Here is a 13,377-nt window from a genome sequence, read left to right on the forward strand (position 1 = left end):
GAAACCACTTTCCAGAAAACAAACACAGCCAAAAGAAAAAACAATTTCTTAGAAACCAAACCAAATTTTTCTTTGACTGAAAAGTGTTTTTCGTTGACCAACTTTTATAATGGCAAACAAATACAAAAAAATTTAAAAAATAATTTTTCAAAAACTATTTTTCAAAATTTGTCAAGTTTTTACCCTTTTAGATACTCAAATTTCAAGATTACGCAAGATATTTACGTTTTGTTAGACTTCATACCGGTGAATTCAACTCTATGGTGCCTCCATGAATGCTTGGTGTAACACCGTCAAGGTTTTTCTTGGGGTACTGATTTATATCACTGTATATGTTTTTATGGTGAGAATGAAATTTCACTTTTATACTGAAAAGAAAGTGATGAAGTCTGGAAAAACTTGGTTTTATGGCTTGCGAAATTGGATCTAGATGCATGAGCTGGGTTTTCGGGTTTAGGCTTAAGCATTCATGAAAAAAAATCTACGAGGAACTCTTTTATACTAAAATAATTAAATACATGAGAAAATTAAGTCTTATAATATAAGATTATAAGGCAGTGTTTGAAAATGTAAATTAATGTGTTTTTAAAAAAATTAATGTTTTATATATTTTAAATTATTTTTGATGTGCTGACCTCAAAAATAATTTTTTAAAAATAAAAAAATTATTTTAATATATTTTATAATAAAAAATATTTTAAAAAATAATTATAATTATACTCTCATGCATGTGGGATGATTGGTAAATATAAATGATACAGTTGGCAAGAAATAGTCGTTGTTAGAAAAAGAGACGCTTGAGGTGCATTAAAAAAAAAGTTTGTATTTGCACTACTTGATTAAAAAATAAAATATTTGCATAAAAAATTATTCTTGTAAAGAATTTATCAAAAAAAAATACATCAATTAATCATACGAAATACTATGCCGTGTACGCTTCCAACTTGAAAAATTATACTAAAGCGTGTCGAGGCTAGAATCGGGATTTTTCATGTGCTGGTTTAGCTATTCATGCCAGGCCCAAACGGTTTGGGTGTTGCAATGAAAACAAAAGATGGTTGTCGTTTGGGCCATGTGGCCCAAACTCCTACAAGCTATTTTTTAAGCCCATTTTAAGCGCACCGGAAGAAAGAAAAAAAAAAAGAAATACACTAGCAACACTCCTCTTGCAATAAAAAAGTAACCCATGATGAAGGTGTATTTTTTTTAATTTAATGAATAATAAAAATCATTAGAAGTCACTTTAAGGCTATTTATAAATTAAATAATACTTTAATTTAAAAAATTCAAAGAAAAAAAAATAAAATTTATTATTTAAATGCAATACATCTATACAACTAAGATAAAAATACTTTCGAGTTTATTCAAATACAATATATTCAAGAATTAAAATCTAGTTTTTAAGTGTGTTAAATTTGTATTAACTTTGAAAATATATTTGTTTTGATATTTTTCATCGTTTTCTTATGCATGTTTTTTTTTATTTTCTAAATGACAAGAAATATTAATAATAACATATCCTTATTTTATATAAAAACACTTGTAGTAATATAAAACGTCACAATTCTCTTGTTTTACATTTTCATATTTGATCAACATCATGAATTTATTCATTTTTATTATAAATTTATTTTTTAAAAATATCTTTTTCTTGGAGTTAGCTTTTCCGTGGTTACTTTTAATTTAAAAGAAACAAGAATAATATCTTATAGTTAGATTATCATAGGGATAAAAAAATAAGATGGATAGTATGAATAATGGTGTCAATTTTTTATAACAATAGTTACTATCTTGAAGGGCTTCTTGTTTTTATATTGAAAAAATCCACATTTTTTTAATTGACTAGTCAAAATAAAAATCAAAAAGGAAGAAGAAAATAATAATAATAATATATGGTATTCAAGATTCTTCAGCGGGGCATACAAAAAACTTAGACCCAGTCTCTGGTTTTTTCACTCAATTCTAGGTTGAATTGTCTATGTGTAGGTTTAGATATCGTTTGGAAGCTGTGTTTCAAATACTATTTTATTAAAAAAAAATTATATATTTTTAAATTTTTTCATATATTAATATCAAAATTATTTATTAAAAATAAAAAAATTATTTTAATATATTTCATAATAAAAATCACTTAAAAAAAACACTTTTATTTATGGCACAATAATCGTGGAAGAACTTCTTCTATTGTACAGACAAAAAAGGCATGCAAAATTCGACGAGGAATTTCTGCGTGCTTGCTCGGAGTCACAAGTGCCCGAGATCTATCCGACTTTGCAAAGCAATAGTTTATGTCCTCTACGTCGGGAAATTATCTAACTCGATGTTAGATTATTCCCAAGTCCTTCAATGTGAAAGTAATCGACCTTGACCGCTTGCCTGGTTTTTATTGCTAGTGGACAAGTTGTATCAACATGTTCCGACATCGTGCAATATTAAAACACACAAAACACGGTTTAGTTTGCCGAGTTAACTTAAAAATATATTTACTTCAAATCTTATTTACGATGAATCGGTTTTTCTATAATTTAAAAAATATTGTTTTTTAAAAAAATTATAATTTGAGTTAACTTATTATTAATTTGACTTGTACCTCAGAATTTATATCAAGTCAATGTTTTTCATATCTATGATTAAAAATAAAAAAATTTTGAACCCTAATAAAGAAGAATGATGTATCAAGTTGAATTAGAACTAAAATATAAGTGTATAATTAGATTTGAAATGGTATGCAATGACTTCATTTAACTTTAATATACTTAAATTAACCATCAACATGGGATATTAATATTGGATTTTTTTAAATCTAAGGGTATAATTTAACTGGTCAGATCTTAAATTTGATTTTTGGAGATCATCAGTTCGAATATTACAAATCTCAGAGCCACTGGAAGCTTATATGGTCGTTAGCTTCAGGGTCCGTGAAATTAATCGAGGCATGCACAAGTTAGTCCGGATACTCACATTTATAATAATAAAAAAAAAATTGGATTTCTTAACAGTAACACACTAATTTTGAGTATTAATTGGAGTCTTGACATTCTTAAATCTTAACATTAAACGTATTTTGTAATTAAATGTTAAAGTACGTGAAAAGTAGAACTACTTATCATTGGGCATTTATCAATAAGCCACTGGCCTTATGATATCAGCTTCCCTGTAGCTGCACTTTCAAAGAGGTTAGCAACTTAGGATTTAGATTCTCTCCCTTGGAAGAGTTAGCTTAAGAAACACTTAATTAAGAGGATTGCATTAATTAGCCCCTCAACTTTCTACGGTGATCACTTAAGTCCTTGTTCTAGTGATACCACACTCCTTGCTCCCTGCTACTAACTACTATAGTTGACTCTATTGACCATGGATGGCATGCAAAAACAAAATCCCACACAGTAAATTTAATTGCAAGGTTTTATTTTTGGAGTCGTTTTTTGTTTATTTATTAAGATGTTTTACATATTTTAAAGGTTTTTTTTAATTGTATATAATTTAAGATTGTGATTCATTGAGGTTTGTGCTAGTAAATGCTCAACTAGATCCTTGAAATATTATTTATTTTGAAAATAAATAAACATTGCCCAAATTTCACTGGGAGGGGGTTAAAATATATCATAAAACAAAAAAAAACCTTATTTTGAAAATGTTGAAATCATTTCTAGAAATAGATTTAGTTTTTACTAGCATTGTGAAAATCTTAATGCAAAACATCATGAATATTCTTGGAAGGAGAAAAGGTCGAAGGTTAACCTGTACCTAACGGTGAAATCAAACGAAGACAAGCAAAAGACGATAGTTCAAGGACCAGATAGATCAATTTGTTAGTGTAAGCCTCAATGTGCCGTAAACTTAATAGCTCAGGCACAAAAGCTGCAAAAAAATAAAATAAAATTTGAACGTTCCCGACAACGTATGGCGACATCGCAATCCGAATATACAGCGAGGTTTGGTTTGCAAATAGCACATAAACAATTTACAATCGATGAAAATCCAAATCCAGACGCGTTAAAGGCTTTCAAACTCGCTTTCCCTGTATATCAGAAACCCTAGAGGGACTTTTTGTTGACAATTCAGTTGCGTTTAGCTTAGAAAACAGGGAAACAAAAGCAGGAGCTGCTGGCAATGAAGAGAAAGGCAAAACACATAGAAGAAGAAGAGAGCATGAAGTACAACAATAACAATGGTGGAGTGGCATGGTCAAGAGGGCCACTTATTGGCAAAGGAGGGTTTGGATCAGTTTATTTAGCAAGTTTAAAGAACCCCAAATCAAGAAACGGCTATTATCCTCCAGTTATGGCTGTCAAGTCTGCAGAGGTCTCCGCTTCTTGCTCACTTCAAAAGGAGAAAGAGGTATTTAACTGTCTCAATGGATGCCCTTTTATCATCAAGTGTTTTGGTGAAGAAACTACTAGTAATAAAGATGGTGAGATGTTTTATAATGTGTTGTTAGAGTATGCATCAGGAGGGAACTTAGCTTGTCTTATCAAGAAATCCGATGGTGTTGGTTTGCCTGAATTGGATGTGAAAAGATACACTAGGTCTATTCTTGAAGGGATTTGTTATATTCATAGTCGTGGTTATGTGCATTGTGATCTCAAGCCTGAGAATATACTGCTTGTTTCCAATAGGGCGAAGGCAGGTGAATTTGTGGCAAAGATTGGGGATTTTGGGTTGGCGAAGAAATCAGAGAATAGGAACAAGAAAATGAAAATTGACCCTTATTTAAGAGGGACTGCTTTGTACATGGCTCCAGAGACCGTGGCTAATCATGTTCAAGAGTCTCCTTGCGACATATGGGCTCTTGGTTGTGTCGTTCTTGAGATGCTTACTGGGAAGCCAGCTTGGGATTTGAAACCTCATGTTACTACTGACGAGCTTCTGAGGAAGATCGGTGATGGATATGAATTGCCTAAAATTCCTTCTCAGATTTCGAAGGACGCTCAGGATTTCTTGAAAAGGTGTTTTGTGGCCAACCCAATGTTCAGGTTTACTGCTGAGATGTTGCTGGATGAACCTTTTATGTCAGGAGTGGATTTAGATGGTGTTGAGTTTGTGGAGACTTTGGATGCTGAAAGTGTGGAATGGACTGTCACATTATGCGGGACAGATGATGAATTTAGTGATCCCTCTCTTTATGAAGAGTGGAGCTTCACATCAGATGAGGGTTCATGTTTCTCTCCTTGGTCTGATGATGAAGAGGGCATTACCAGTGATGTTGATGCAATGAAGCATGCATCAAGGGTTGAAGCAAACGCAGTGCAGTATCCAGCAACCTGCACTATCCCTGCTGGTGCATAAAAGTGAATTAATTGCAGACTTTTCAGTCAAACATGTCTAACATGTCTAGGTTGACATTCTTTGTTGAGAATTCTTTCATTTTTTCTGCATATTGCAGTGGATCACAAGATAAATTTGTTCTTCTAATCAATGATTCATTGATTTTAGTCAGCAATATAGATAGAAGAACAGTGTTTGTTATTGATTGATATCTTTCTTTATTGAGTATTATTTTTAATTTACAGCTGCTATCACACCTTTTTCCAGCTTATGATCCTTTATCCATTCATATAAGTAGGTTCTTACCATCCTATTGACTAAATGTTAAGGGTTAAAACCTCTGTTTCTGTCTTGGATGTGCAAGTAACTGAGAAATCAACTTCCTAGAGAATAATAAAACTTTTCATGCCCAAGTTAACTAATCATTCTCTTACTAGCTGCGGTTTGATTAACAGATGCAATAAGACTCAGATCTTCCACATCACAACAAAATTCATCCAAAGCTACTTAGATTATTGGAAAAATGAGGTTCAAATTTTCCACTTTTAACTCCAAAATAAACCACAAGATGATCCATTTCCAATTTAATCCATAGAGAATGTAGGAATATCTGTCAGAAAAGCCTTCTGAAGTTCCAACTTTGTGTTTAGGATTTTCAGATTCTGCAGTGGTCACTCGGGGAAATTATGATTTTGTTTTTTAACTTTTGCAGTTCTTTTTATCAGTTTAGTTGCAATCAACTGTCATTGAAATATTCCCTTGAAGATTGTCATCACTTGACCACTGCTACATGTATGTGTTGAAGTTCATCTATCCCCACTTCCCCCTTTGTTTCAACTTCCTTATGAAGAGCTGAACTGTAGTATTTGTTCTTCGAGTAGCTTTCACTGCTAAAGTAAGTGCATCCAGTCCTTAAATGCTAATTTGCTCTAGAAATTGGTTTTTTTTTTTTCATACTATTTTTTGAATCTTTCCATGACTTCTTTTTTTCCTGGAACCTGATTGCAGTACAACCAGAATCGACATGGCAGTAATTACAGACATTTAGGATACAGCTGATAAATGATATCAGCTAATGTTCCGAGGGGCAAACAATGCACATTCAAGTGTGGAGTCCTGCAAGGTATGCACACTTTGGACAGACTACAGGGTAGGTGAACACTCATAAAAATGGCATGACAACAGATATAGAATCCAATCTTTATAAGCTCTCCCAGAATCATAATAAGCTAATCATAACCTTGTTCTTCTCATCGTTGTTTACCAAGTTCATGCCAAGGACTCCAAAGACTCCTTTTGTCTACATTTTTTAGTTCTGTTATCTACTCTTTATTTCCTAATAATCATCACTTTCCAGAACTTTTGAACGGCTGTGGTGACATTTTTGGTATGAACATTGCTAGCTGCAGCTAATTCCTGACACTTCAATCTCTCAACTCCAGCTAAGGCATCAAGAACATACAGATTTCTACCATTGCCACTATAAAAAAGGGAAATCAACTAGCATGATGACAATATACTCGTAACTAGAAAGTAGACAAATAAGAAAAAGGGAAAATCTGAAGCATTACAGTGCAAGAACTTGGAAGAGACCACCAAATGATCAAATGTATGGAGTTGGAATGAATAATAACTGCACATAAAATCAACGCTGAAGCTGAATGAAGAAGTACTATCTGGCACTGTCTCTTCAGCTCTCTTGACATAACAGTCAATTTCATGTAACCAATACTACATTCTAACCATATCACTACCACATCTGTTCAGTTTTTTTGTGCTTTCAACTTTTTCCTAGTAGCACCAGCAAATGAAATATTAGAGCAACAGCGTCATAATTCGTTGCAGACAATAAATGGTAGGGAAAAAAGAGTGTAAATGCAGCAGAATTATTAGTATAACAGAAGAAAAAGATTGAAAACAAGTAATCAATTTTTGATTGATTGAAGAGCATCCGAACAGAGTCATTAAATTTAATGTTGAAGGGAAAAAAACTGAGCACACCACACTCCCAACTTGTTAAACTGATGTATTTGTAAACATTGAAGAGACATCAGGAACAATGCTGGAGCTGGAAAACTGCTCAGTATCTTCTAAAAGGGAACCGGATGAAGAATGCTCCAGAGATACAAAGATGTCCTCGCCTCATAAGTTGAAGACAGTGGTAAACTGAACCTTTCAGGATTCAAGACCTCCTCTCCTTCACTACCCTTTCTCATTCCTTCTTCCTTAAGTGCCATCACATACTTGTTATTCAGGAGCTCACTTGCTGTTGATCTCCGTGCAGGATTCCTTGCAAAGCAACACCGGAGAAAATCCTTACCTTCCTCTGATATGTTGCTAGGAATAGCTGGCGATTCGCGTGCAGAACCAATCATAGATAAAAGGTCCCTCGCAAATGAATCCGGATCCTTCTCTGGAAATTCTTTTCTGCTCCTTTCTCACATTTTTTTTTCCAGCGATTTCGTTGACGCCAATTTGTTGACAAACTGATGCCATTGCTCTATTATATCATTCATGCAGGGCAACTCTTTTCATTCCATTTGATTAGAATTCCATCCTACCATCTTTATTAACTTAAGCATTGAAAGGGTGTTCCAACTGTAGACTGTTTTTTTTAGGAACAACCAAGCTAGAGATAAAGTCGAGCCCATCACTCCACTAGCCCAGAACACAACCATAAAAAATCCAGTTCTTCTCTTGAGTTTTTCACGATTTCATCACACTGCAAGAACTATTATTCACCTCTTATGTGACATACAGATTGCAAGTCATGATAACATGGCCAGCAAACTAGACCAAAAAAAAAAATGCTACATCAAGGCAGCTCAGGGAAGACATAGGGACTTAAACTGAAGAGTTCCAAAAGAATTTGTTTACAAGGCTATTACAGATGCAGCCATTCTGGGGCCAATGAGATGGTCATTCGAGACCACTAAGGTCATTCAAAAGAATAACACACTTTGTAGCAGCCGTGGACCAATAGGGATGGTGCATATCGATAGATATTGCTGCACTGTGTTTGCTATCGCTTTAAATGCATCAACATCACTAGTAACAAGGAGAAACAAATGCCCTCTCCTTCTATCTGTTTCTTTGATAAGTTAACACCCTCCCCTTCATCATCAGACCCGCAAGAAAACAGGAACCCTCATCTGGTGTGAAGCTCAAATCTTCAGAACAAGCAGAGCCACTGAATTCATAATCTGCTCCGGTCAATGCAGCTGTCCATTACACCGTTTCCTGCATTCAAAAGTCTCCCCAGCTTCACCTGGAGTATTATTTAACCTGGGGTGGCTAGTGAGAGAATGAGCAACCGCACCGGCGGTCCTGGATAATTTCCTCGGCATGCGCATTTACCCACTTAACACCAGATAAATTTGGGGAAATCACCACAAAAGAATAACTAAATTAGCACTAGTCGAGCTATCGACAGAAGCAAAAATCCACGCAGCACATAAAAAAATGCAGTACATAACATATTTTTTTTACTTGTACCTAGCTCATGACCGAAGAAAGAAATATGCATTCATTTAATATATAAGTCGAGACCAAAAGGTATCACCTTGTGGCTGTAGTTTAGTGGTGAGAATTCCACGTTGTGGCCGTGGAGACCTGGGCTCGAATCCCAGCAGCCACATCATTCTGAATGTTTTGATTTTTTATCTGGGCTTGACATTGACATTGACATTTTAATCCCTTCCATTTTCCTTCGTATATATATAATCTCTCATAAGGCCTCATGATTTTATCTTGGGCTTGGGATGAAAAGGCCCAATCCCTTTCACTGGGCCTTTTAAGTCAACCTCAAGGATAACATCAGATCCCCTCAAGTTGTAGAAGGAAATCTTGGAATGAAGGTTAATGGTGGGACTTTTGATATAGCTTTGGTCTGGACTGTCGTTTGCAATTCTCAACCTAGTTATGGTCTTCTAGATTTTCTTCCTATTTCATTTTCAACTGCCCCCCAGCACCTTGCTGCATGGAGGCCTAATGGAGCTTCTGGTGCCCCTCTGTATATCTGCTGTTGATGCAATCTTCTGTATAGACTGCCATATTATGTTGCAAAAACCCAAAGCCTATCTCACCCACTGAGATTTTGAGCTCATCAACCCCTTTGTCTTCTCTCCTCTCTTCTTCATTCAAGGTGAGCTAACTTCTTGTATTTTGTTTTCGTTTTTACTCAAATGGGCCCTTTTCTTTTTGGTAATTGGTAGTTCCTTCTCTTCTCTGTTTCCTTACTTGCTACTGCCATTCTCTGTAACGCACAAGCTCTATCTTTATGCTTTGTTGTAGCAGTGAACTTCTCTTTGGATCTCAGGTGCCTTTTGCCTTGACTGTAAATTTCATTATCGGTGCTGAACGGTGACTCTTCCTTTCTTTATTCAATTTTTGTTCTTTTCATTCGTTGCCTATATGTGATTCAATGCTTAATTCTCTAGTAGAAGTTAGCTAGTTTGCTCTTAATTATGCCGCCTCAGATCAACTAAAATAATAAATAAATCTCCCTTCTTAGTTGCGCCTAACAGAAGGCTGCTCTTTGATTTGTTTTGGTAGGCTAAACATTTATGTGCTTTGTGATATACGAGCATGATCTCTATTCCCTGTGAATTTGTTTTAGCTGCCTGAAAACTGAGAATTTCTCTGCCTTGTGATTTGTCAACCTTTAATTTTATGTAAACTAGTAGTCACTTCAGCATAACTATTTTCTTGGAAATTTATTCCCATCTCAATAAATAATTATATTGTATTTTTAACTGAACCGTTATTTTCTCCTCCTCCTCCTCCTGACCCCTTTCTAACTTCCCTTCTCCAATTCTCCTACCTTGAATTTAAAGAAGATCATACCTCAAATTACTCCAACGATACTCTAGGTAAATAGAAATCCTCAATTGATTTTATCATGTATAATAGCATGCATGCATACCTCAATTTGGTAATTCATCTACAGTTCTCCTAGTTTTTCTTTAATGCAAACACTACTATCTTCTGGAAATAGCATCTCGTTATTCCATAATTCATCTACAGTTCTCCTTGTTCGGGGTCGAGAATGTATTTATAAAATCCAGCCTGAGTTGTAAATTAGTTGAGTTAATTTAAAATGATATTGTTTTAATATTTTTTTTAAAAAATAAAAGTTAAAACAATATCATTCTTAAAAACTTATAAAAATCAAATTAGATTTCACCCAAATTTTGATTACAAGTAACCTGTTAGATTAACCAAGTTTGATTAGTTAAACTCCCACCCAATTCTATGTAGCACTGGTCTCTGGCGGGCGGGTTTAATAATACTGGTGGCAAAATAAACTAGTCTCCGGTGGGTTTAATAATATACTGTTGGAGAGGGTAGCTTAATAGAAGAATAACTAATAGTTTTAAAGAAAAACAAAATTGAGAAAAGTTTTAGTCCGGAACCCAGCTGAAAATTGGTGAATGATTGGGAGAGAGATTTAAGATTTGCCCTTGAAAGTGATATTCCAAAAGCAAAGTCACGCTTGACACAACATTAATTTCAAGTGTCTTCTGGCTATAATTAAATGCCATATTATCAACAAAAATTCTGCTTTTCCTTTCTGCAGTTTCATGGAAGACGGCAACAGACTGCAAGTAGTAATGTTTCCATGGCTAGCCACGGGACATCTCATACCATTTCTCCAACTCTCCAAGCTCTTAGCTGAAAAGGGTCACAAAATCTACTTTGTATCAACACCGAGGAACCTTAATAGGCTTCCTAAAATACCAAAACAACTATCTTCAGAAATTATTCTAGTATCTTTACCCTTTCCTCATGTACCCAACTTACCATCCTGTGCAGAGTCATCTACAGACGTACCTTACACCAAACAACAGTTACTAAAGAAAGGCTTTGATTTGCTTGAACCACCACTGACGACTTTCCTTGAATCCTCAAGACCAGATTGGATTTTGTACGATTATGCTTCTCACTGGCTACCATCTGTAGCAGCAAGGCTTGGTATCTCATGTGCCTTCTTTAGTCTTTTCACTGCTGCATGTTTATCTTATATTGGGCCACCATCAGATTTGATGAATATTGGAGATCCCCGGTCGAAAGCTGAGGACTTCACGGTCGTGCCCAAGTGGATCCCTTTTGAATCAGACGTTGTTTTCCGTTTGCATGAGGTAACAAAGTATGTGGAGAAAACGGAGGAAGATGAAACTGGACCGTCGGATTCGATCCGGTTCGGTTTTGCAGCTGGAGGGAGTGATGTTGTGATCATTAGAAGCTCTCCCGAGTTTGAACAGGAGTGGTTCAATCTCTTACGCGATCAGCTGTACAAAAAACCAATTATACCGGTCGGGTTTTTGCCTCCAATAGTCGAACATAACGAAGAAGATGATAATATTGATGGTCACAAGTGGGGTAATATCAAAGAGTGGTTGGATAAACAAAAGGTTCACTCAGTAGTATATGTTGCCATAGGGACTGAGGCTTCTTTGAGTGGTGAAGAATTGAAAGAGTTAGCTCTTGGTTTGGAGAATTCAACGTTACCTTTCTTTTGGGTACTCAACAAAATACCTGGGTCAACTAAGAACGCGTTGGATATGCTACCAGATGGCTTTCAGGAGCGAGTCAAGAATCGTGGGATTGTACATGAGGGATGGGCTCCACAGGTGAAAATACTGAGTCATGATTCAGTTGGGGGGTTTATGACTCACTGTGGTTGGAACTCCATCATTGAGGGGCTAACGTTTGGCCGAGTGTTGATTCTGCTTCCAATCCTAAATGAACAAGGGCTTAACTCAAGGTTGTTGCATGGAAAAAAGCTTGGGCTGGAGATACCAAGAAAGGAGCAAGATGGATCATTTACATGGGCATCAGTGGCCGAGTCAATGAGAACGGCAATGGTAGATGACTCGGGCGTATCGTGGAGAAACCGGGCACGGGAAATAAGATACTTGTTTGGGGACGTGGATAGGAATAACTGTTTTGTGGCAAGGCTTGTAAATTACCTTACGGAGAATAAGAAGGCCCGGGTTCCATAAGAGTCGAATAGCTCACCTCATGGAAATAAACCCAAGGCCGAGATCTCGCTGTTTGAGATTTGAAATGGCATGCAACTAATAAAATACTTGTGAGCTTTCCTTAAATAGAATATTGTGTATGCTAATAAATAAAAAAATTGTTGATTTTATTCAAATATTGAGTTGGGAAGTTGAAATAAAAATGCTACTGTTAAAAAAAACTGAATATTTGTACCTGAAATTGAATCTTTAAAATTTTAATTAGTTTAAATCGATAAAATTAAGTTTTATTTTGTTAAATCGAATATTAATTTAATGTCAAAATCTATTCTTAACATCATGAGTACCTTGTATATTTAAAATCAACCAAAATAAAATATCAAACTCAATTATAAATTAATCAATTTAATATGAAAAGATTAAATTGAGAATAAAAAAGTTAAATGATATAAAAATTAAAAAAAAACAATATATAAATAATTATTGCAATTCCAGTGAATTATGTCTTTTATATTGCATTCTTTTTTTAAAAAAATATTTTTCTATCATGTATATCCTCGTCTCTTCATGTTCATGTGATTCTAAAAATAGTTTTATATTTCACTTATTGTAAAATTAAATTATAACTATTAAATGAAAAGCAAAAGGACTAATAAAAAACTGCAAGTGATAAAAAATAAATTTTGAAGATCCAACAAAAAAATATGCAAAAAAAAAACAGATTTTAGGTGATAAAAAAGTTTGAAGGCACAATAAAAAAAAACAAAAAGGGAAGGATGCAAATAATAAAAAAAAAACTTAAAGTGGTTTATTGTTCATGTAAACAAACAGTGTTTCATCCCAAGTTTTTTAATATATAGTAAAATAATTTAAAGTTTTTTGAAAGATTTTGGTTATGGTAGGCAAATTAAATTATCATGTAATTTAACAAATTTTGAGAGAGAAAAGCCCTCACTTTATAATTATATATCCAACGATTCCATATATCTTCAATCGTTCTTCAATCATACCAAAATACACCATATGTGATTCTCATTTCAATATCTTCAATTTGGAATGAAAAACAAATTGATGGAAGAACTAACTGAAGATTGACTATATAGACCTTAATTAAATATTTGTATTG

The 13,377-nt window shown here is 34.4% G+C and overlaps 2 protein-coding genes and 1 non-coding gene across 6 annotated transcripts; all 3 read left to right on the forward strand.

Annotated features, from left to right (window-relative positions):
* Positions 1-3,852: 3,852 nt before the first annotated feature.
* On the forward strand, positions 3,853-5,510 carry LOC133701354 (mitogen-activated protein kinase kinase kinase 20-like). Its single transcript, XM_062125243.1, has one exon. The coding sequence runs from the start codon at positions 4,114-4,116 to the stop codon at positions 5,287-5,289; it is 1,176 nt and encodes a 391-aa protein (XP_061981227.1). The 5' UTR covers positions 3,853-4,113; the 3' UTR covers positions 5,290-5,510.
* Positions 5,511-8,833: 3,323 nt separating this feature from the next.
* On the forward strand, positions 8,834-8,905 carry TRNAH-GUG (transfer RNA histidin (anticodon GUG)). The gene has a single exon. It is a non-coding gene; the product is annotated as a tRNA-His (tRNA).
* Positions 8,906-9,112: 207 nt separating this feature from the next.
* LOC133700446 (UDP-glycosyltransferase 91C1) lies at positions 9,113-12,427 on the forward strand. 4 transcript variants are annotated; one of them, XM_062123976.1, is made up of 3 exons: positions 9,113-9,412; positions 9,562-9,630; positions 10,847-12,427. In XM_062123976.1, exon 3 carries the CDS (start codon positions 10,851-10,853, stop codon positions 12,270-12,272), a length of 1,422 nt encoding a protein of 473 aa, XP_061979960.1. In that variant the 5' UTR covers positions 9,113-9,412; positions 9,562-9,630; positions 10,847-10,850; the 3' UTR covers positions 12,273-12,427. The 4 variants fall into 4 exon arrangements, with proteins under 4 accessions (XP_061979960.1, XP_061979962.1, XP_061979959.1 ...); XM_062123978.1 differs by having other exon boundaries at positions 9,562-9,620; XM_062123975.1 differs by having other exon boundaries at positions 9,565-9,630.
* Positions 12,428-13,377: the final 950 nt, after the last annotated feature.

This window comes from Populus nigra, chromosome 8 (assembly GCF_951802175.1).
Source record: "Populus nigra chromosome 8, ddPopNigr1.1, whole genome shotgun sequence".
NCBI lineage: Eukaryota > Viridiplantae > Streptophyta > Magnoliopsida > Malpighiales > Salicaceae > Populus > Populus nigra.